This window comes from Leptosomus discolor, chromosome 1 (genome assembly GCF_034619465.1).
Source record: "Leptosomus discolor isolate bLepDis1 chromosome 1, bLepDis1.hap2, whole genome shotgun sequence".
In the NCBI taxonomy this organism is placed as follows: domain Eukaryota; kingdom Metazoa; phylum Chordata; class Aves; order Leptosomiformes; family Leptosomidae; genus Leptosomus; species Leptosomus discolor.
Genome location: NC_141391.1, coordinates 203,949,768 through 203,970,272, shown reverse-complemented (window position 1 = coordinate 203,970,272; position 20,505 = coordinate 203,949,768). Strand labels below are relative to the sequence as shown.

Below are 20,505 nucleotides of genomic sequence, written 5' to 3'. Positions count from 1 at the left end.
AAGCAGTATATTTCTTGACTGCCTTATTTAGGTTTCAATTTAAATTGAACTTCCCAGCTTTTCATGGAGTTTCGTGTCCTCAGTATATACATAGTTGTTTGTGCTGTCTTAGTGGTGACTAATTAGAAATTGTATGATCAGTATTGCAGCAAAAGAAAACATGGCAACTGTTGCTGTTAGAAAGAAAGAAGTCACTAGAGATCTAGATCATTGTGATATCCCATACTATGTTTCTGAATTTGTGGAAAGAGAAGTTGGAAACGACTATGATTCTCTGAGTAAGCTAGACAACCTTATTGACAAGCTGTCTGAAAATAAGAAGCAGTTAGAAGAACAGGTAAGCATCTTTTTTTCCCCCTTTATTTCTGAATATGCTGTATGATTGATTAAGTATATTTAAGTAAATTAAAGTGAAGTATTAATACTTAATACTTCTCTGTGAATGTAGGTGCTTACAGTTTCATCAGAAGTCCCTAAAAGAATTCAGAATGCCTTAAAGAATGCAGAAGATTCTAAAAAGTCTCTGAGTCGGCTTCTAGAGGAGGAAGCTCTTCTATCTGATTCAATCAATAGCCACTTACTGAAAGCTCAGCCATGGATGGAGGATCTCGATGTACTCATTAGTCAAGTAGAAGAGATTGAACGACACCTGGCCTACCTTAAGTGGATTTCACGAATAGAAGAGTTAAGGTGAAGTTTCTGAGTACTGCATGTATGTTCTGAGACTGGTACCTTAGTTTGTCCCATCATTAAAATATTTAAGATTTGAGAAAGGTTTATCTTCATTTTTCAATATATAAATGATTCTTTCCTGTTATCTTTAATGAATTTTTTGCCTTGACTTTTTTTTTTGTATTTTATAGTGATAGCATTCAGCAATATCTGATGACCAACAATGTTCCAGAGGCAGCCAGTACTCTAGCATTCATGGCAGAACTGGATATTAAACTTCAGGAGTCATCTTGTTCTCATCTTCTTGCTTTTATGAGATCCACTGTTAAATTCTGGCATAAAATTCTTAAGGACAAATTGTCAAGGTAGGGGATGCACTGTCACTCCCTCGTCTCTGCGTTGTACTGTAAGTCCATGTTGAGGTGCCTGTTTTGCCTTGCAGTGACTTTGAGGAGGTGCTGACCCAGCTCCGCTGGCCGTTTGTGGGGCCACCACAGTCTCAAGCATTTGGCCTTACTGCACCAGCCAGTGCCCCTGATGTGTACAACAATTTGGAGATGTTGTTTAGTCAGCTTCTGAAATTGCAAACCTCGTATCCTTTTAAATTGTTGTGGTGTATTTAGTAAGACTAATAAATCTATTTATTTAAGAATGATAAATAATGTACATTCTTAAGGAGAATTATTTAAAATTTTGTTTTCAATAAAGACAGGAGATAATTTGAATTTATTTTACTTTGTATTAACATTAGAATGTTTTTTTTTGTTGTTGTTGTTTAGAAAATGCCAGGTGCCAAAGTTGCCCTTTTGGCACTAGTGACATTGTAGTTCCAAGTCATCAGATCTCGTGGTAGCTGATGGCTCAGGTTTCCTGAGGGTCAGGCCTCACACTTCAGCAAGATTTCCCATGTTAATAAAAAGAAATGGTGATGTAGATTTTATTTTATAGAGTTAATACTTTTCCTTTCATAGGCTTACTTGAAATCAGCCTTCATCATATTAATGTGGCCCATCCCAGAAGGAAAAGAGGGAGCGATAAAGGTACATGTCTCAGAAAGAGACTTTGGAAAAACGGGATGCTGCAGAAGGATTTTTGTTGTGCAGTGATAGTAGTCTGCCTTTGCGGTTAATCAGAAGGCACTGCTGCTCATCCTGTTCCTTCTGTTGTGAATTAAATAAAGTACAACTAAAACTCAACCAAGCAATTTTTGGGGTTGTGGCTGCCCTTTTTATTTATTTATTTATTTTAATCACGGAGTGGGAAGGTACAAGGCCATTCTGCACAACCCTGAGTTGGTAACAATGCTGGTCTGGCAGACTGGGTCACTTAATCAGTTACATGAAAATGGGAAATCATTATGGCATTTATCAATCTCTGGCATCTTTTATCCTTTGTTAACACATATGAATAAGCAAGTCTCTTGGACAGCCCCTGTGCTTGATACTGATAATGGTGGGTTTCTGTGGGTTTTTTTTAATTAGAGGAGTTTCCTAAGTCCAACTGACTTAAGTGACTTCTGTTGTCATTGAATAAATAATCCTTAGCCGCCTGAGTTGTGTTAAATATGATATAAACTTAAATAGTTTGAGTATCCCTTGTGTTTGAGGAATTGTATTGATTTATTGCATAATACTGCCTGCAGCCAATGAGGTAGAACTAAGAAATGTTCATTTTTATAAACCCATTCTATTGAAATGATGATGTTGGGAGAATTCAACACTTGAATTTGTCCTTGACTGTCAAACTTAGAGATGAACTGTTAACCAAACGCAAACAATTGCCAGAAAAGTACTCTTTACCCCCATCACCACCCATTATCCTTCCAATACAGATCATGCTGAATCCTCTTCAGAAAAGATTCAAGTATCATTTCACTGGAAATAAACAAACCAATGTTTTAAACAAGGTAGGGGAAAAAGCAGTTTGATTTTTTTTTTTAATTGCTTTTTTAAGCAACAGATAGATTGCTGCATTTAAATTGTACAGCTTTAACACTTTTCTTTCTGAAACTAAGATTCTTCAGAACTGCAGTTTTTGTGCCTACCGAAGTGTGGACAGACGTCAAGAGACCTTTTGGAGGCAGAAGCATTTTCTCTGGGCCAGGCAATATTTCTCCCTTGCCCAGATCCTTTGGAAAGCGTTATTACAATCTTAGACTGACTCCCTTCATTTCAGAAGTTTTGATTAATTTGCTCTGTTCTCCTTGCAAATGGTTTTGCTGTGTTCCTTACCGCTTGAGCTCAGAGGCTGTACAAAGCTGTGACTTGGGCACATTTTGGCATTGCTGCCTTCATGTGAATGAAAATGTTGGATTCTGCTTGTTAGTATATAAGATGTGCTGAGTCTAAAGGCACTGTTAGTTAGTTTTCTGAGTTAAACTTTTTAATTGACATACAAGGGATGTCCAGTTTACCAGTTGGAAACTGACTCACTTTTAGTATGAATCATCTTCAAAGACTGAGGGTTTTTATCTGAGAATTATCATTGGAACAAGTTCCAATGTGTAGCGCTGCTGTAATACGTGTGGAGCTGTTTTGTAGCAGTTTAGTTGCATGAGTCTGTGTGTTTGGGTTGACAATCTTGGGAAAATGCAAATATATTTGCAGTCTTGATAGTTGCTACTACAGTGCTTTTTAAAATAATGTTACGTATGTTAGTGGGGAAGAGTGTTTGTAGACACAAACGAAATTATTATTTCATAAGCAGACAGGAAAATTATGTTCAAGAGATGAAATTTGTTTTTCACAACAATAGGTGAACAGCCATTTCTCTAAAAAACTTGTGAAGAAAAGTTTACAGGCAATCCAGTGTCAGATCAGAAAGATATTCCAACAGGGCTTGCTCAAATTAGGGTTGGTGTTTTGTTTTGTTGTTTGGTTTTTTTGGTTGTGTTGGTTTGTTTTTTTTTTTTTCCAATAGTAACTTGGCTAATGGAGTAAAGAAAATACCCATGTGAAATATTTGAAAGACATCAACCTGGAAGGGATGACAAGTATTTCAGAGGACAGGCTTAGAGTTTTTGGCAATCTGGGGAGGGACTGTCAAAAAAACCCCAACAAGTGATGAAATTCAATAGGCAAGTGAAAATCAGTGCAGAAATGAGAAACAGGCCCACGAAACGTGGGAGACTGTGAGCACAGTTCAACAGAAGGTTCTTTGGCTGTTGGGAGTGAGGACAACAGGAACTGCTTCCACTTGCACTAATATTGAAAGAAGTGTTCATCAAAAACTACAGACCGTATTTTTAGGTGTGGAAACTGAAAAATCTTAAAGACGTTAAAATGTAAAATGAGAAGGTGATAGATTCCCCACCTCCTGCGTGGGCTGAGGTCGGGTGCAATGACAGTAAGAACAGAGCTACTGGGAAGAGTTTTCTCAGGAGTGCATTCTTTTTGCTGTACCAAGAAATAAAGACCACACAGAGGAGCAGGAGGAAGTATGCAAAGCAGAAAAGAGGACCTCATGAGAAAGCAGTAGAGAAGGGGGATATAAAAAATGGAGGTTTTGCTTGAGAAGAAACAGAATAATTGGTGCATTTAAGACAATTCAAATCCAGAAATACTTCTCTGATACTGCTCTTTTGAAAATCAAAATTAAGTAAAACAGAGTGAAAGACTTGTGTGATAGGAGATCAAGAGAAGGCAGGGAAAGAGACTGGTATTTCTAGAAGTTTGTCTTAAAATATTAGTAGCACTTGAGTAAATGTTGTTTGGATGCATTTAATATTTCCTTTTCCTTTTTAAATAAGCCTGAGTGGTATTTAACACAAGTACTTATGTGGATTGGGAATCACGCAAAGTTCCTTGATGACAAAATCCAGCCAATACTGGACAAGGCAGGATCTTCAGTGAATGCTGGGGTAAGCGCTTTCATGATTTATATATATGAATGTGTGAGTCAGCTTCTGATAGATATTTGTGTCAGCCCACTTGCACTGATGTCACTGAGTATGGGGTGAGACTTAACTCTGTCTAGAAGCAGTTAGGTACATGTTTGCACGTGTCAATGCTTCCTATCGCTGACATTTTACTCACTTTTTTCTTTCAAAAGCTTGAATTCTCTCGTGCTCTAGTAATGCTGATTTTGGAGAAGCTGGCTGCTGATATTCCGTGCCTGTTGTATGATGATACACTCTTTTGTCACCTTGTGGATGAGGTACTTCTATTTGAGAGAGAGTTATACAGCGTTCACGGTTATCTCAGCAGCTTTCCCAGTTGCATGCATATTCTGTCAGAAGAATCCTGCTTCCAAAGGTGGCTAACAGTGGAGAAAAAATGTAAGACTTCCGGTGGATTTTGGCCTTTATATTGTGCAATCAGAAAGTTAATGTATATAGGTACACAAATAGCCTTCTCAAATAGGATAAGTCATTTGGACAGGGCTACTACATAAGACATACATATTTTTTTACTGTGTGATTATTTTGACTAAAAATTGGTTAGGGTCTAATAGTGCTTCTGTAGTTTGTAGGACTCTTGCCCCCAAGAGATTGTCATATGGAATCCATATGCTTATTTTTAGACAAATGTTTTATTTATGTGTGTGCAGACAAGGATGTACTTTAAATTGAAACAGGGGAAGGGTATTAATTTTTGAGAAATTAAGAGGAAATATACTGGAAAAGAGCAAGGCAACTATTAAAAAAACCAAAACAGAACCGCCAATCAACCCCCAATAGCTGTTAACAGCATTGCAAATGCAGGTACATTGAAGCCGGTTTGGTATGAAGCCAGTCATCAGTAGTTTTTATAACTGAAAACGCAGACTCTTACTAGAGAGAAGGCTTATATGTTTATATATTTTAGAGGGGATTTTGTTAGAATTTTTTTTTACTATTAAAAAACAATTTACAAGTTTTGCGCCATCTCAGTTGCTCTTCAGAAAATGGACTCTATGCTTTCATCAGAGGCTGCGTGGATATCACAATACAAAGATATCACTGACGTAGATGAAATGAAAGTCCCAGACTGCGCTGAAACTTTTATGACTCTGTTGTTAGTTATAACAGGTAATTATTAATCGGTGGGCATCGCTCATTTATCATGAATAGTAACATAACCTCAGCTAACCTATTTCTTTAGTAAATATGCATTGTCAGCAGTAGTCATCAAATAATGTTGCAAAGTTGTGATGTCTGCAATTTACTAGAAGCTTTCGTGTTCATTTTGTATTTTGGACACTACCTCAAGCATGAATAATCTTGAGTTAGTGATGTGTTTACAGAGTAATAATTAAAAAAATAAGATTTGATATTTGGCATATTAAAACTCGTTCATACTTGAGAGACTATAATTTGTTACAATACAGTAACAAAAAAAATCTGCTATTCCTTTTGAATCTGTGACAATTTAGAAGCCACTAAGTAACATCTGCTTTCTTGGCACAGAAGTAAGAGCAAGTAAGTTTTCAGGAGACAATTGCATATTCAATGGCTTCGTCTTACTCTGTGCGTGTACGCTTTAGGGGCCGCACTGGATGACGTGATGTAATCACGTATTGCTTCAAGTAATAGAACAAAAAATGCTAGTGAAATCAGCAGGGGGGAGAAGGTCGTTCCTTTACACGTTTAGCCTTTGTATCGAGTAGTTCCCCTGAAATCATTAAAATATGTCAGCTGTTTTAAATCCTGTATAATGTTCTCATAGGCGTGAGGTTGTGCAGTAAGATGTCTGTAAGGTTTCTTTTTGAAAAGCTTTTATTCGGTGTTGGAAAACCTAAAAACGTTTTATTAATGTCTTTCCAGACAGGTATAAGAATCTTCCAACAGCTTCTAGAAAGCTACAGTTCCTGGGCCTACAGAAGGAGTTAGTTGATGATTTCAGGATACGATTAACTCAAGTAATGAAGGAAGAGACTAGAGCTTCCTTAGGATTCCGATACTGTGCAATCCTTAATGCTGTTAACTACATAGCAACAGTGTTGGCTGACTGGGCTGACAATGTAGTAAGTAATTATCTTACTTAAAAAAAATAATTAAAAATGGGCTTTGCATGTTTGTTTCATAACAAACATTTTACTCTCGGCACTGTTTATCTAAGAGTATTCAGAAGAATTAATTACTGAAAAAATAGAATAAGATGTAAATTCAGATTTAATAAAAGATGTATATAGATAAGGACAGATTATTGTTTGAGATCTAAGCTGTATTAATTATAAACTTTCTAGGGAAATGCAAAGAGAGCCTGGGGGATGGAATAATCTGAACAGACAAAAAAGTAGCCTCTTTTACATGCTTTGTATTGTAAAAAAAAACTTAGTGAGTTGATTTTGGAGATCTCTGAGCTGGTGTTAACAGCATCGATGTTGAAGGGCGTGCAGTAGCCTATCTGCGACACTTGAGCTACTCCTGTGGCAGGTGAGCTTCAACGGATTCAGCACGGGTGTCTGCGTTGCAACGTGGTGTAGGTGTTGCTCAGGAAGGCCACTCGCTGATAACTGGGAACTGAGAATGAATTACTTTGCTATATAACAACCTGACAGCAGCTTGGCTTTTCTATGGCACTGTGTGCGAGAGGAGCAGCCTCCACGTTCTTTTTTGGAGGAAACTGTGGCTCTAGCAGAGGATGATCTTGACTTGATAGGGCAGCAGCCTTCAGGTTGTATAGCTGTGTCTGTCTAAGCATCTTGATCTGCTTAAAAGCAAACCCAACAACTTCTTACCGCTATGTCATGTTAATCTCGATCCATTGTCTTGCTGTTGTCAGCCCAGCAAATTTATGATTTAATGAACGATTACTTCTAAAACCACTTAGTTTACTAAAACAATTCTAGTTTACTTTTGCAAACATTAAAAAAATGAAAATCAGTTTGGTTTTTTAAGCATTCTGCTGTCAATCTTAAAATACCTTTTTAGTATTTCTTCAGATCTGTTCCCATTAGCTATCTGCTGTTGTATCTGAAACCCATACCAGTTCCATCACTGGGATTAAACCACCGTGTTTTGTTTTTCAGTACATCAGGACTATGGGGAAAGATAAGAAAGTGTTTTTAAAACCTTAAAATTTTAAGATTTTAAATGTGTCAGGAGAGTGTTTCTAGAACCGTGCCTATTAAAGTACCAATGGAAAGTTCCAATGGTAAGATTATTTTTTGTAGTATTCATATCTGGGTTTGTTTCTCTAGTTCTTCTTGGAGCTACAGCAGGCTGAACTGGAGGTTCATGCAGAAAGTAGTGCTGTCAGTAAACTACAGCTAGGGCAGCTGGCTTCGATGGAGAGTTCTGTCTTTGATGACATGATTAACCTCCTGGAACGCCTGAAACATGACATGCTGACTCGTCAAGTAGATCATGTCTTCAGAGAGGTCAAAGATGCTGCAAAGCTGTACAAGAGAGAGAGGTGATTCTGTCTTTTCTTCTCTTCTTCCCGTATTATGGTATTATTTCCTGTTAAAAATACTGAGGTAAATAAAGGCAGGAATAGCCAATAGGCAAAGTTATTTTCCTGAATAAGAATGGGACAGGGTAGTAGGTTTTGGAAAACTCTCTTAATGCTTGCTTCAAGACTATTTTAGTGCTATATTTCTAAAGTAGTTCCACAATTAGCAGGCATATTATCTTAAAATCCCTAGGAAAAAATCTGGATCCACTCTAGTTTGGACAAGAATTATTTTCCTTATAGTGGCATTAAAGGGTTAATATGAAATGGCCTGTAATGACTGTTCTGTCTTCAGAGACTCATAGGGCTAGAATGTTTGCTCCAGAGTAGAATTTCTGAAGTACTTCACAAAAGGAATACAACAACTCTATGATTTTCTAGATTAGATGGGGTTTCCTTGAATGGCATGTTCAGAGATTTATAACTAAAGCATGAGTTTAATATTGAATGAAACTTAAACATAGCATTAGACTGGGATTACTTTTAGATTTAAAATGGGAAAGGAGAACTCTCTCTGAACTGTTGTAAATGGGTGAGGTTTTTTTTTTAAAGGATAATTTTAACTTCAGTTGTTGTAATATGAATAATTTCATTTTAATGACCTCAGTGCAATATGAATTTCTTTCAGGTGGTTATCTTTACCATCTCAGGCAGAGCAGGCAGTAATGTCTTTATCGAGTACAGCTTGCCCAATGCTGTTGACCCTACGAGACCGCTTGCTACAACTGGAACAGCAGCTCTGTCACTCGCTGTTCAAAATTTTCTGGCAAATGCTTGCAGAGAAAGTGGATATATACATATATCAGGAAGTAGGTGTCAGCAAAATGTGACCTATGCAGTTCAGTGTGGGTGTCAGTGACTGGCATAAACAGTAGATGCACCTCTTTGTGTTTGCAGATAATTATGGCAAATCATTTCAATGAAGGAGGAGCAGCACAACTCCAGTTTGACATGAGTAGAAACCTGTTCCCTTTGTTTTCACACTACTGCAAGAGGCCAGAGAACTACTTCAAGCAGTAAGTAGGCAAACTTTGATATATCGGTGTTTCTGAAGTGAATGTCCAGACAAATGCTTGTGTTTTACACGTCACAGAGATTTTTTTTCACAGTTAGTTGTGATCTACTCTTAGAATACATGGATCATTTATGCTTCCAGTGTTTACAGCCAGGAAAGTTTTGATTCTGCAGCATGTACTTGGATAGCAACGGACTCGGGCATGTGTTCTGGAGTATTTTGTGCAGTCAGGATGTCTAGAGAAATTAACTTCTGGAAGGAATGTAAGTAGCCCAGACTTAAAAAGTGGGGCCAAAGAAACTACTCAAAGATACAGTTAAAACTTACTAGACTTTCTTTATCGTTAGAAGAAGAAAGATGACTTTAACCTATGTTACTGCTCAGAATTGCCTTTCATAGCAGTCTGGTTGCTCTCAGGGATGAGAAGAAGCTGCCTTCTTTGTGGTTAGTCTTTTTTAAATAGCCCACAGTCTTCTAGCGTCCAGTGGTAAACTCCTAGGCTAATTGGGGCAGAAATCTTAAAAGTATTTAAATTAATACGGAGCATGGCATTCACTCTTGAACACTTGAAGACAAAGATTATATACTGGTATTTTTGAATTGGAATATTCATGTACCATCTTCAGGTTTAAGGTTTCTTTTGAGCACATCACCTGCACAAAGGTAACTGATACATACATATTATTCCCAGCCTAAGAGGAAGCAGTGCATAAAGGAACTGTAAAAAATAATGCGTAATAGGGACATGGCTGTGTATCGCATTTAGGCTAGAAACAATGTGACAAAGACAGGGTATCTGTTTGCTCCCTAATGGTATTAATTAGGGAAAACGTTCACATTCTAGCAACTGTGTGTTAAATTGTGCTCTTAAAATATACTGGGTAAGAAACTCCTAATTATCTTAGGGGAGAATGTAGTTAGGGAAAGCTAGAGAGATCATGTGGTAAATTCTAGTCTGTATTTTTAATACTGGTGGAAAAACTTAGGAAGCAAAAGCCATGCTGAGCACTGGGAGGCAAAATACTGATGCTGATGAAGTACACATACATAACGGAAAAGGCTTAGACAGGAAGAACAAATACCCTCTTTGCCTTGATCTAAGCAGTACTTCTCAGTTCAATACTTCGGATCCTTTTCAAAGTCCACACAGGTTTTTTTTTTTCACCACTGTGTGCACAAAATTAGGGGTACCTCACAGGTGCTTCTTGCATTAATCCATGTAACCTTTCCCTCCAGCATAAAAGAAGCCTGCATTATCCTGAACCTGAATATTGGCTCTGCCTTGCTTCTGAAGGATGTACTACAGTCAGCTGCAGAAAATGAAACATTAACGCCAAACCAGCCATCTGCAACAGCAGCACTAAATGAACTTGGAGTTTATAAATTAGCTCAAAAGGATGTTGAAATTCTTCTCAATTTGAGAGCTAGTTGGCCAAATACTGGAAAATAAGATTTCTTTGGAAATGGTTAATAACTTGCTCTAGATTTCTTTGCTTTTTTTGAAATAAGTAAATATGTTGTAATATACTTTTTTTTTTCACTACTGTATGCTGAATGACTGGTTTAATCTGATCTTATGCCTTATTGTACACAGTTTTAAAAAAATTTCAAAACATTACTGACTTGGTTTCAAACTGTGCAGATCTTTATTTTCCATAGCCCCCTTGCCATTGCATTTAGAAGCTAAATCTCTTCATCTCTAATGACTGTGCCTGCCTTGTCAGTGTTGTGGGCTGTAACACCCTTCTAACAAGTACAGAGTATTTACAGTGTAAATACACCTGGGTATAGTATGGACAGCTCTTCCCTGTGACCTGGTCCACCTTCACTTAAACACAGATGTTTTAAACCTCTAAATCCCAGATAATGGATGTTTGGTGTTATAAATGTGTATGAACAGAACCCAGAAAGAAGGAATATGTCACTTTGTTTTCTTTATTTATACTAAGTAAATTTTTTTTTCTTTGCTGTACCCATCTCTTGTACTTCTTGAAGTTTCTACTTAAAAATTGCACAAATGCTGCATTGTATGTTTGAAAATAGCATTTTACCTTTCTTCAACTGTGGACACTTGTCATATTTTGCTGAAGTTGGTCTTTCCTTTAAAAAAAAAATCACTACCACAAGCCCAGTAAACAAAACCAACTTAAGAAATAGCTCAACTCTTGAACTGAATTTTATTCACTGGTAGTGAGCCAACAGGTAACAACCCCTTCCTGTAAGCTACAAAAGAGGAGGAAACTCAAAAACACTTTCAGCGGTCTAAGAGATCTCTACTTTTTTTTTTTTTTTAACCACCTACTTCTTTTAAGAATAGCAATACTCAAATGATACCACTCCAGTGTCTGGTAAACATGAAAAATTTCATTTGTCCTTCGCACCTGCTTGCTCAAATGGGCTGGGAAATGAGAAAAAGAGAGTACTGCTTAAAATCAGCTATCCACAGCTGACAAACCAGAAGAATTGAGCAAAACGCCTTTTTTTAATACATCCAGCAGACCACTGCTCAAACTAATACCCAGCCCAGCTCTCCAGCATCTTTTTCTTCCTAAGACAGAAAAAAAGAATTCTAGTTAGAGTCAAGCTCAACAGGGTCATCTTTCCCGCTGATAACAATGAGGACAATTACATCCAGTTACCTTTCAGTGATTCCAACAGTTACCAAAAAACTTGCCCCTAGAACCATAACTTGACCACAAGAAATTATAACTCTGAGCTTGTTTCATCTACAGCAGTGCTACTACCTTGAGCAAAGATGGCAACACTGCTTCACATTTCTAGATGACTAGAACATCATCTAGATATTCAAACCCCCGGGCTACCTGATGACTGTGTCTGACCTGAGGGGTAGGTAATCTGAGAGCTCTGCTTTGAGAGGATCCTGGAACTGAGATGGTGGAGGAAAATGCTGAGTTTGGTTCAGGTTCCAGTAAGCCAAGCAAGGTCGGGCAGTGCAAAGTGAAGGGGTTAAGCTTAAACCAGCAAGTGTTTTAAGGACACAGCTTTGTAAATAAAAATCAAATCTCAGTAAAATATCTCCTGTGCATATTCCCCACCCAAGAAACCCCCTTTCAATTAAACTTACACTTCTTCCTTGAATACGTCCAGTGTGATATTCTCATCATCTCCAAACTGCAGACCTTCAGTGCTCAGTCCCAAAGTTTTAAGAGCTAAAGTTAAGGAAAGAGAATTTCCTATGCAAGTCTTGGAAAGAGTAATTTAACATCTTAAAGTGGCCTAGATATAACAAAAGGTAAACGTATGTAACTTAAAAATATGTAACCTTAAACTTTCCAGGTTCCAGTTTGTGTATTGGCAGATGTGCGGATGCTTTTAAAGTATGCATCTGTGTATCTCTGAAACTATTTTAATAACCCTGTGCAAACAAACACAAACACTTGGGTGTGACCTGCTGCTCAGGCGAGACGCACCTTCTCTGTACTGCGCTGCCGTTATGTGCCCTTGGCCTACAACGTCCAGCAAGCCGAACATGGCGGCCAGGTTGGCCTCGTCCATGAGGTGCGGGTACTCCCCCTCCGCTCGTTTTCCAGCCTTCACCCTTTCCAGCGCCTGGATCAGGAACTCGCGCGGTCTTTCTGCAACGAAGCAGGACAACCAGCTCCTGACCGAGGCCGGCCAAGCCCTTCTCCCCGCCCTGCAGCCCCACGCCCGCTCTCTACGGCCGCCCAGGACGAGACGGGTCGTCCCGGCCCTGCCCTGCCCGCGGGTCGCGGTGCCGCACCGGGGCGGTGGTAGAGCAGCAGCGCGCTGAGGCGGTGGAGCAGCTCGGGGATCCGGTGCCGCCGCAGGTAGTCCCGGCCCTCCTGCTCGCCCGCCGCCATCCCGCCTCGCTGGGAGACGGCGCGCCCCGCCCCGCCCCGCCCCGCCGCGCGCGCCGGCCGTTGACCGACCCCGCCCTGGCGAGCGGCAGCGTGAGGGGAGCGCGGCGGGGGCGGGAAGAGCCGGAGCTGCTCGTACACGGAGGGGGAGGGGGAGGAAACACAGCAAGAAAATGGCCGTGGGGTCTCGGCAGGGTGGGGGAGGAAGCGGCCAGAGCTGGCGGGGGGCTCCTTCCGTCAGGGCGGGGCGGCACAGAACCGAAGACAGCTCGAGGTGGAAGGGACCCGTAAGGATCATGGAGTTTGACCCTCCCCCCCCCCCGGCAGGCCTGCCTAACACTAAACCAAACATCGGCACCCTCCCTGCCGCCCCTCAGGCTCTGGGCTGCAGGTGCCAGTTTTCACTGGGATGGGGCCAAGGGGAGCCGCTTGGTACTGGGACAGGGCCCAGCCTGTGCTGGGAAGAGGCCAGTAAATGGGATTACTGAGACTTTACTGACTGCGCAGCCCCTGCTTCAGTGGGTAGAAAGTGGAAAGCAAGAATTAATTTGCCTGGATGTCATCACGTTAGCACTAGAACAGAAAATCATCGCTTCCAGCCAAGCCACTAGTTTGTACTGCAGTTGCATTAATTCATGGGGAAAGCAAATGACATGCCATTGTTTTTAACATTTATGCAAGTCTTCTCACTTTCAGCCACATTGCCTTCCTTATGCGGCAGTGCAGGCTACACCTCTTGCTCTTCCCATCCACCATCCACTACCTGGACGCCCTTGCTGCAGGTGCTCTTGGTTAATCCTGGTAAATGCAAGGGGAGAGCAAAATGTTCAGATGCCACCTCATGGAACATGGTCATGCTATGATATGCAAAATCAATGATTAGCAACTAAGAATAAGAAAGGTTACATTTTAAAATCATTATTGAGGTGGCCTGTGGAAACAGGGAAGAAACAAAGAACCTTTTTATTGTACTAATGCTGTGAGTAGGAGAAAGAGAATCAAGTAAATTGTCCCACTAAAAAAAAAAATTCAAACAAACCTATAAAGGCATAACCATCTGCCATCAAATAATAGACAATGATAAATGAGCATATAGTACACAAAAAATGGTATTCCTGTCAAAAGTCTAGCACTATCTCTAACTAATTTGCCGAAACAAAAATATCGCAACACATTAATAGAATTCACCTTTTTTTTTTCTTAGAGAAAGGCAGCACACAAAACTGGAGAGAGTGTACAGCCATGCTCTGGCTGTATTCTTTAGTTAATTTTAAACTGGTTATCCTACCTGCTTCCAGTCTTAATTAGGGCTAGAGGAGTTGTAGATTTCTAAGTTACCTCCCTTGACAGCTACCTGGCAGTGATGGAAACCTCCTTTTCCAAGAATACAATTCACAGTGACTGAACCCATTCCTGCATTTGCCTTTTCTATGCCTTTCAATAGAGTTTGCACTAGCAAAGTTTTTTTCCTAAAGAAGAATGATGGGCCAAAGTGTAAGTTGAAGTGTGGAGAAGTACAAACAAGAGATTGAGCTGCCCAACAGAGGAGAAATAAAGACACGGAAAATATTTTTGTGAAAATGAGAACCTAAGGATAGGAAGATTGACAGGAAAGAAAGGAGCAAATGAAATAAATACAGGAATTACAGATCGAAGTGTCTTTTTCTGAGGAATGCTTCAAAAAATCACTAGGCAGAGCAATTTGATTTGCAACTAGGAATATTTTCTTATTCTATTTCACTGTTAAGAAAGCACAATCTATTTCCTTGAAAAAAAATGTTCTGATAATGAATCATGTATTTGTTATTTAAATAATAAATTATTATCCTCTGCTCATATGATGGTAATATCAGCTATATTTATGACTCCTAAAAGTATGATAGTTTAGGACAATTTGTGAGAAGCTCACATGGACTGCTGTAAGAGAAATTGAACTTCTGGTGACAGAGAAAAACAGGATTTGACAAATGCCTGCAAGTTTTCTGGTTCTGTTACACAGATGCTGCTAATTGAGTTTGAATCAAGAACTAAAGGATCAATTCTATTTTCATGCATTTAAAGTGTCCTGGTTATATAAATTGAATTTGGTTGAAAGACTTAATACCTGTTGTGACAGGAGCTGAGCCTTTTGCAGAATATCGTTAGTAACTTGAGCCTTTTATCTAATTACATAGAGCTAAATAGACTACCAGGAGTCTTAAGGGTTGTAATGAAGAGGAACAGGGACAGCAGGTCAGATACGAAGCTGGTTGCAGAACAAGCATTTGTCTCGCTGAGGAAAACAGGCAGACGGACATACTCTTCCAAAAGGGAGTGTTAGAAAACTGATGTCTAGGGCTGTGAGGAGACACAGGAACAATAAGGGCTGGGAGAGTTGCCTAGGTCTGCCATCCGCTCGCTGTGAACATGCTGAGTAGCAGCTCCTGTAATGCTTTACTCACCTCTGCTCCTCATCAACATGGACGTGAGAAAGCGCTCTGTGTTAGGGAGCATAGGGTGGAGCTGTAAGGGTTGGGTCCTGCCATTCCTGGAGCTGCTTCGGAAGAGCTCCGCTGCACCCTTCCATTGTGTATCCTCAGGGACCTCCAAGATACAGGCAAGTTCCTCACGAGGGGATTTTACACTATACATTTATATGGGGAATATAACAGCAGGAATATTAAGCTTCTGGGTATTAATTATCTCAACAGCCAGAACCCTTTAATCTTTTGTTCTGTTTTGTTGGAACAGACTTCTGGAGGTCATGTGGCCAACCCCCCTCCCTCCTCAAACTGGGCTAATTTCCAAGTTGAGATCAGGTTGTTCACAGCCTTGTCCAGTCAAGTTTTACTGTCTCCAAGATGGAGAATCCGCACCATCGCTTGGTCCCTGTTCCAGCGCTCAGCTACATTGCAAAGAATTTTTGCCTTGGGCCTAATCAGAATTCCCCTTGCTTTACCTTATGTCTATTGCTTCTTGCCATTTTGTTGTGCACCACCAGGAAGAGTCTGGCTCTGTCTTTTCTATAATCACCCATCTTGTAGTGAAGACAGCTCTAAGGCACCTCTCCCCTCCTTAATCTTGTCTTAAAACTGAACAAAGCATTTTTTTTAGCATATCCTTATACATCATATGCTTCAGCTACTAATTGTCTTGGTAGCACTCCACTGGCCTCACTCTAGTATGCTTGCTGTGTCTTGTACAGTGGAGGCCCAAACTGGACACGGTTCTGCAGGTACAGTCTCACAAGTGCCAGAATAGAGGGTTCCCTCTGACTGCTGCCTCTGACTGCTGCCCCTACTGTATCAATCACCTCCCTACCCCCAACTCATTGTTATCCATGAATCTGCAGCCCATCCCAACATCCAGGATGGCGGCGAAACCCTTCAGCATTATTTAGCCCGGTATTAATCCCTGAGGCATGTTACTAGTAACAACCAACGAACTGGACTCCGAACGGCTGACCTCAGCCCTCTGAGCCCGGCTGTCGAGAAGGTTTTCCACCCACCTTACAGTCCACACCTTGAATCAGTATCTCTCCAATTTATTGTAAGAATACAAAAGCAGATGGTGTCAAGAGCCTTGCTAAGGTCAAAGTAAACAACATTCCCTGCTCTCTGGTCAGCAGCTGAAGGCATTCATTTCATCACAGAAAGCAAGCAGGTTGGCCAGGCACAGTTTCCCCTTGGTAAATCCATATTGTCTGGATATGGTTTATAGGAGAGTTCCACAATCTCCCTGGGACTGAGGTTGGGCCAAGCAGCCTGTAGTTCCCCAGGTCTTTCTGGAAAATGGGCATGGCATTTGCCTTGTTCCAGTCCTTCGAAACCCTGTTCACCATGATCTTTCAAGGATGATAGCCCCCCAACGATATCAGCCTGCATCCTTGAATTGAGCCCATCTTTTCCCGTGGACTGGTATAGATGCAGGGTAAGTAGTCCTTAACTCAGGCTTCCTCTTATGTGGGTAGTACCTCACTCCCCAGACTCTGCTCGAATATCTGAGCACAGACCTCTCCAGTTAAGACCTGAAGCAAACAGAGCACCGAGTGTACGTCAGTCGTTTCCATGTCCTTTGTCACTAGGTTGCCCACTCCACATAGTGGGGCCCATGTTTTACTTAGCCTTCCTTCCATGTTAACGTACAGGAATTCCAGCTCCAGCTGAGCTTTGACTTTCCTGGTTCTACTTCAGCGTGCCTAGGCAGCGTTTCTGTATTCCTCCAGGGTAGCCCACCCCTGCTTCCACAGTCTGTATGCTTGCCTTTTGAATTTGATTTCAGTCAGGAGTTCACCATTCAGCCATGCTGGCCTTCTCCCATGTCTGCTCCACTCCCTGCGTGTCAGAATGGACTGTTCTTGTGCTTCAGCTAGCTCCCCTGGGCCCTTCAGGACACTCTTCTGTGGGATTCTGCCAACAAAACATCTGCAGGAGACAAAGTCTGCTCTCCTAAATTCCAGGGCTGCAATTCAACTATCTATCCAGGGTTGCAATTCAACTATCCATCTTTCTCACTTCCCTCAGAAGCTTTGTTATCTTGTAGTCACTGCTGCCAAGGCTGCCACCAATGTCAATGTTCCCAGCCAGCCCTTCCTTATGTGTGAGTAGCAAGTCTAGCACAGCCAGATTCAGCTTGTTGAGCACTTCTGTCAAGAAATTGTCCTTGATGTACTACAGAAGTAGCCTGGATCACTTGTGCCTCCACCATGTTGCCATCCCAGTTCACTGCACAAGAACAAGAGCCTGTAGTCATAAGGCTAAGATGCAAATGTTGGGGTGTTTTTTTTTTTTTTTTCATTCAACTGCAAAACAAAGACTAAACTTGCCATTAAAAAACATATAGTGGGAAAAATTAAATATCAGGAATCAGAAAAATACTTCCAGTTAACTGCTTCTGAGTCAAAGAGACGTAAAAATAGGTCACAAAAAGGCTAGTTTAATATCAGGAGACTTAGCTCTCTTACAGAACTGGCTACTTCCCCAGTTGACTGAAAACCCAAGAAATTGATTTCGTAGAACTACAGTGGGAATCTTGCTGAAGGCAAAGGGAAGAAAGAAGCTACTTAGCAGGAGCCTTCGTTCAGCAGTATCTGTAAAGCGAGTTCACACAGTGAACATGGGGTGGTAGAGATCAGAGATCCATCTCCACCACCGTAGTTTCTGTGACCCCACCCAGCCCCAAAAGAGACATTTTGAACAACAGGCTGGGCATGGAGTTAGGAAGCAAAAGTAAGTGTGGATTATGCATCTCCAAAGACTTATGGTACTGATGAGTAACGTCTTTTCCCATATTTGATTGTAAGCCCACATGTCTAGTCTAACGGTAGTCACTTCAGGCCATACCCTGTAAAAGCACAGTTACCAGGAAGACGTCTTGGAGCGCTTCCCCGATGTCAGCGTTGCTCTAACAAATCCAATGCTTCTGGATGCATCCATGTTTGGTGAAGGTGAATGTCAATGTAGGTGGTTTCCCTTATATGCTCTTCATATAAGCTGCAATACTGCACATGCTATAATAGAGAATGTGGTGGTTACTGGGGATAGTAGGATTTAAAAAATATGCCTTCTAGTCCGTCACACAGCTAGCCAGCCTTAGGGTAAAGATGTTCATGATTCCTCAAAAGAAAAGGTTAACATGCCTGGAGAACATATTAAGTGCTTGGTTCTGTGAATGTAAAAAGACAAGACTTAGGGTGGGCAGTAGTTTCTCTGCCTCATCCTGTGCTGTCTTAGAAACAAAGCAGGTAAATTTATTCAAAGGGAACTCTGTGGTATATGTCAGGGAGAGATTTGAAAAAAAACTAACAGTGAAATACCTGTCTAGGAAAGACACAGTAGAGTGAGGAAGGCCAGTGATAAGGTCTTGCACGTCACCAGCTCTGAGTAGGAATTAAAGCTACCAAAAGAGCTGGTTAATGAGTAGCATAAAGACCAAGCGATGAAGAGGGTTTGGTACTTGGAAAACACCCTAAGAAGGCCCTAGAGAGCATTTCTGAGAAAATGACACCATGAGTCCTTGAGAGAGGCATTAGATCATCATTACTGCTTTTATTGCTTTCTTCTCACCTGGATCATAGGACAGGAGGTCTGTAGCCCAGCTTCCTGCTCAAAGCAGGGTCAGACCAGGTTGCTCAGACCTTCATCCAGTTTGGGTTTGAAAACCTCAAAAGCTGGAGATTGCACCTACCTCTCTAAACAACTTGTTCTAATGCTTGACACTCTCCATGGCAGGAAGGTTTTTCCTTGTATTCAGTCTGAACCTCCCTTTTATCAGCTTATGCCCATTGGTTCTGACCCTCCCACTGTGCAGCACTGCAGCGCCCGGCTCTGGTCTCCTAGTGACCTCCTCGTGGGTAGTGTCAGGCTGCCATTATGCCCCCTTAAGTCTGGGCAAGTGGTGAGTTGGAGCCAGAGGTTCATGACAGTGCTGACCCACTGGCTTTGTGCTTCAATTTCTTTTTCCCTTTTCTTTTCCTTTCTTGGCAAGCTCATACGGGATTTTGAAGGCCAGTCTGGGCCCAGAGGTGCTGGACAGAAGCTGGAGATGGAGATGCTGGTAACTTTCAGGTGTCATTGGGATTTAACTGCAGATGAAAGGAGTTTGGGATTGGAAGACCAGCAGTGAAAGTCATGGGAGTGAGTGGTCCAGTAACATGCTAGGGGAAAAGTAGAAGATGCTTTAGAGGACTGTCCATTAGGAATGAAAGGCCCAACACAGAGTCTGTTAGGTACTCCAGGAGCAAATGTGCACACGGCTTGTTCTAAGTTAAGAGGCACAAATGGAGCATTTCCCGTTGAATTTCCCCCCCCCCCCCCCCCCTCTTCGGAAGCATCCCTGCTCAGGGTGTGAAGCTGTAGGCCTTGGAAGCACTCTGCAAAATAACACAAGTGAAAAACAGCTTTCTGCACTTTCCTGGTGTCTCCTTGATGATGAAGCAGCAAGCCAAGTGCATTGGTATTACTGTTCAGGCTATGGAGTCCAAACACAAATCTTAAAGAGAATTAACAAGGAAGAAGTAACTCAAGGCAAGATTAAAAAAACCCCAAAACTCCAAAAAACCAAACCAAACAAATAACCCCCCAATGAATTATGAATCAAAATAAGAGAAAACTAAAGAAAACGGAAGGCAAATAGTTGCAATTTAAGAGTGGAGCTGACCAGAAGGGAAAGTTTCTTGCATCGGCTGATGAGAGTATCTTCAGCACTAAGGTGACAGGCATGTGTGTTCTGCATCTGCGGTGGCAAAGGCCAACGCGTTGCGCCCGAGTAATTCTTCTGCAGTGACCTGTCTACTCACTTGTGCTGCAGCTCTCCAAATCATCGGCGAGTACGTTTGTCACTGGGAAGGGCTGACGGTTTCTCTTCTGCAGCGCTGCCTACTCTGTCACCATCCCCTCCCCTGCCTCAGTAGGGGCCAGACTGGGAACAGCTGACACAGACACGGGACTCACAGGGTTGCACTCCTGAGTTCCTCAGGCCGTTCACTGTATTTACACCTGGAGCGTTCTGTAAACATACTTTGTTCACGCTACGCAACTTTTCTGAAAAGATAGTCTGTTGTGGTGTCACATCAGCCATGTTAGTAACTGCTCCAAGTTAATCAAACCCAGATTCAGTTTCAGAG

The 20,505-nt window shown here is 41.3% G+C and overlaps 2 protein-coding genes across 2 annotated transcripts; one reads left to right on the top strand and one right to left on the bottom strand.

The window, feature by feature from the left end:
- The first annotated feature begins 110 nt into the window (after positions 1 to 110).
- Positions 111 to 11,035, top strand: RINT1 (RAD50 interactor 1). Its single transcript, XM_086480698.1, has 13 exons — positions 111 to 337; positions 449 to 690; positions 864 to 1,037; positions 1,115 to 1,264; positions 2,422 to 2,578; positions 4,421 to 4,531; positions 4,723 to 4,948; positions 5,543 to 5,680; positions 6,416 to 6,615; positions 7,795 to 8,009; positions 8,677 to 8,857; positions 8,946 to 9,064; positions 10,300 to 11,035. Exons 1-13 carry the CDS (start codon positions 134 to 136, stop codon positions 10,511 to 10,513), a joined length of 2,331 nt encoding a protein of 776 aa, XP_086336824.1. The 5' UTR covers positions 111 to 133; the 3' UTR covers positions 10,514 to 11,035.
- Positions 11,036 to 11,549: 514 nt separating this feature from the next.
- Positions 11,550 to 12,905, bottom strand: EFCAB10 (EF-hand calcium binding domain 10). The gene is made up of 4 exons (XM_086480707.1): positions 12,806 to 12,905; positions 12,495 to 12,659; positions 12,149 to 12,233; positions 11,550 to 11,611 (listed from the first exon to the last, which is right to left on the bottom strand). The coding sequence occupies exons 1-4, from the start codon at positions 12,903 to 12,905 to the stop codon at positions 11,575 to 11,577; spliced, it is 387 nt and encodes a 128-aa protein (XP_086336833.1). The 3' UTR covers positions 11,550 to 11,574.
- Positions 12,906 to 20,505: the final 7,600 nt, after the last annotated feature.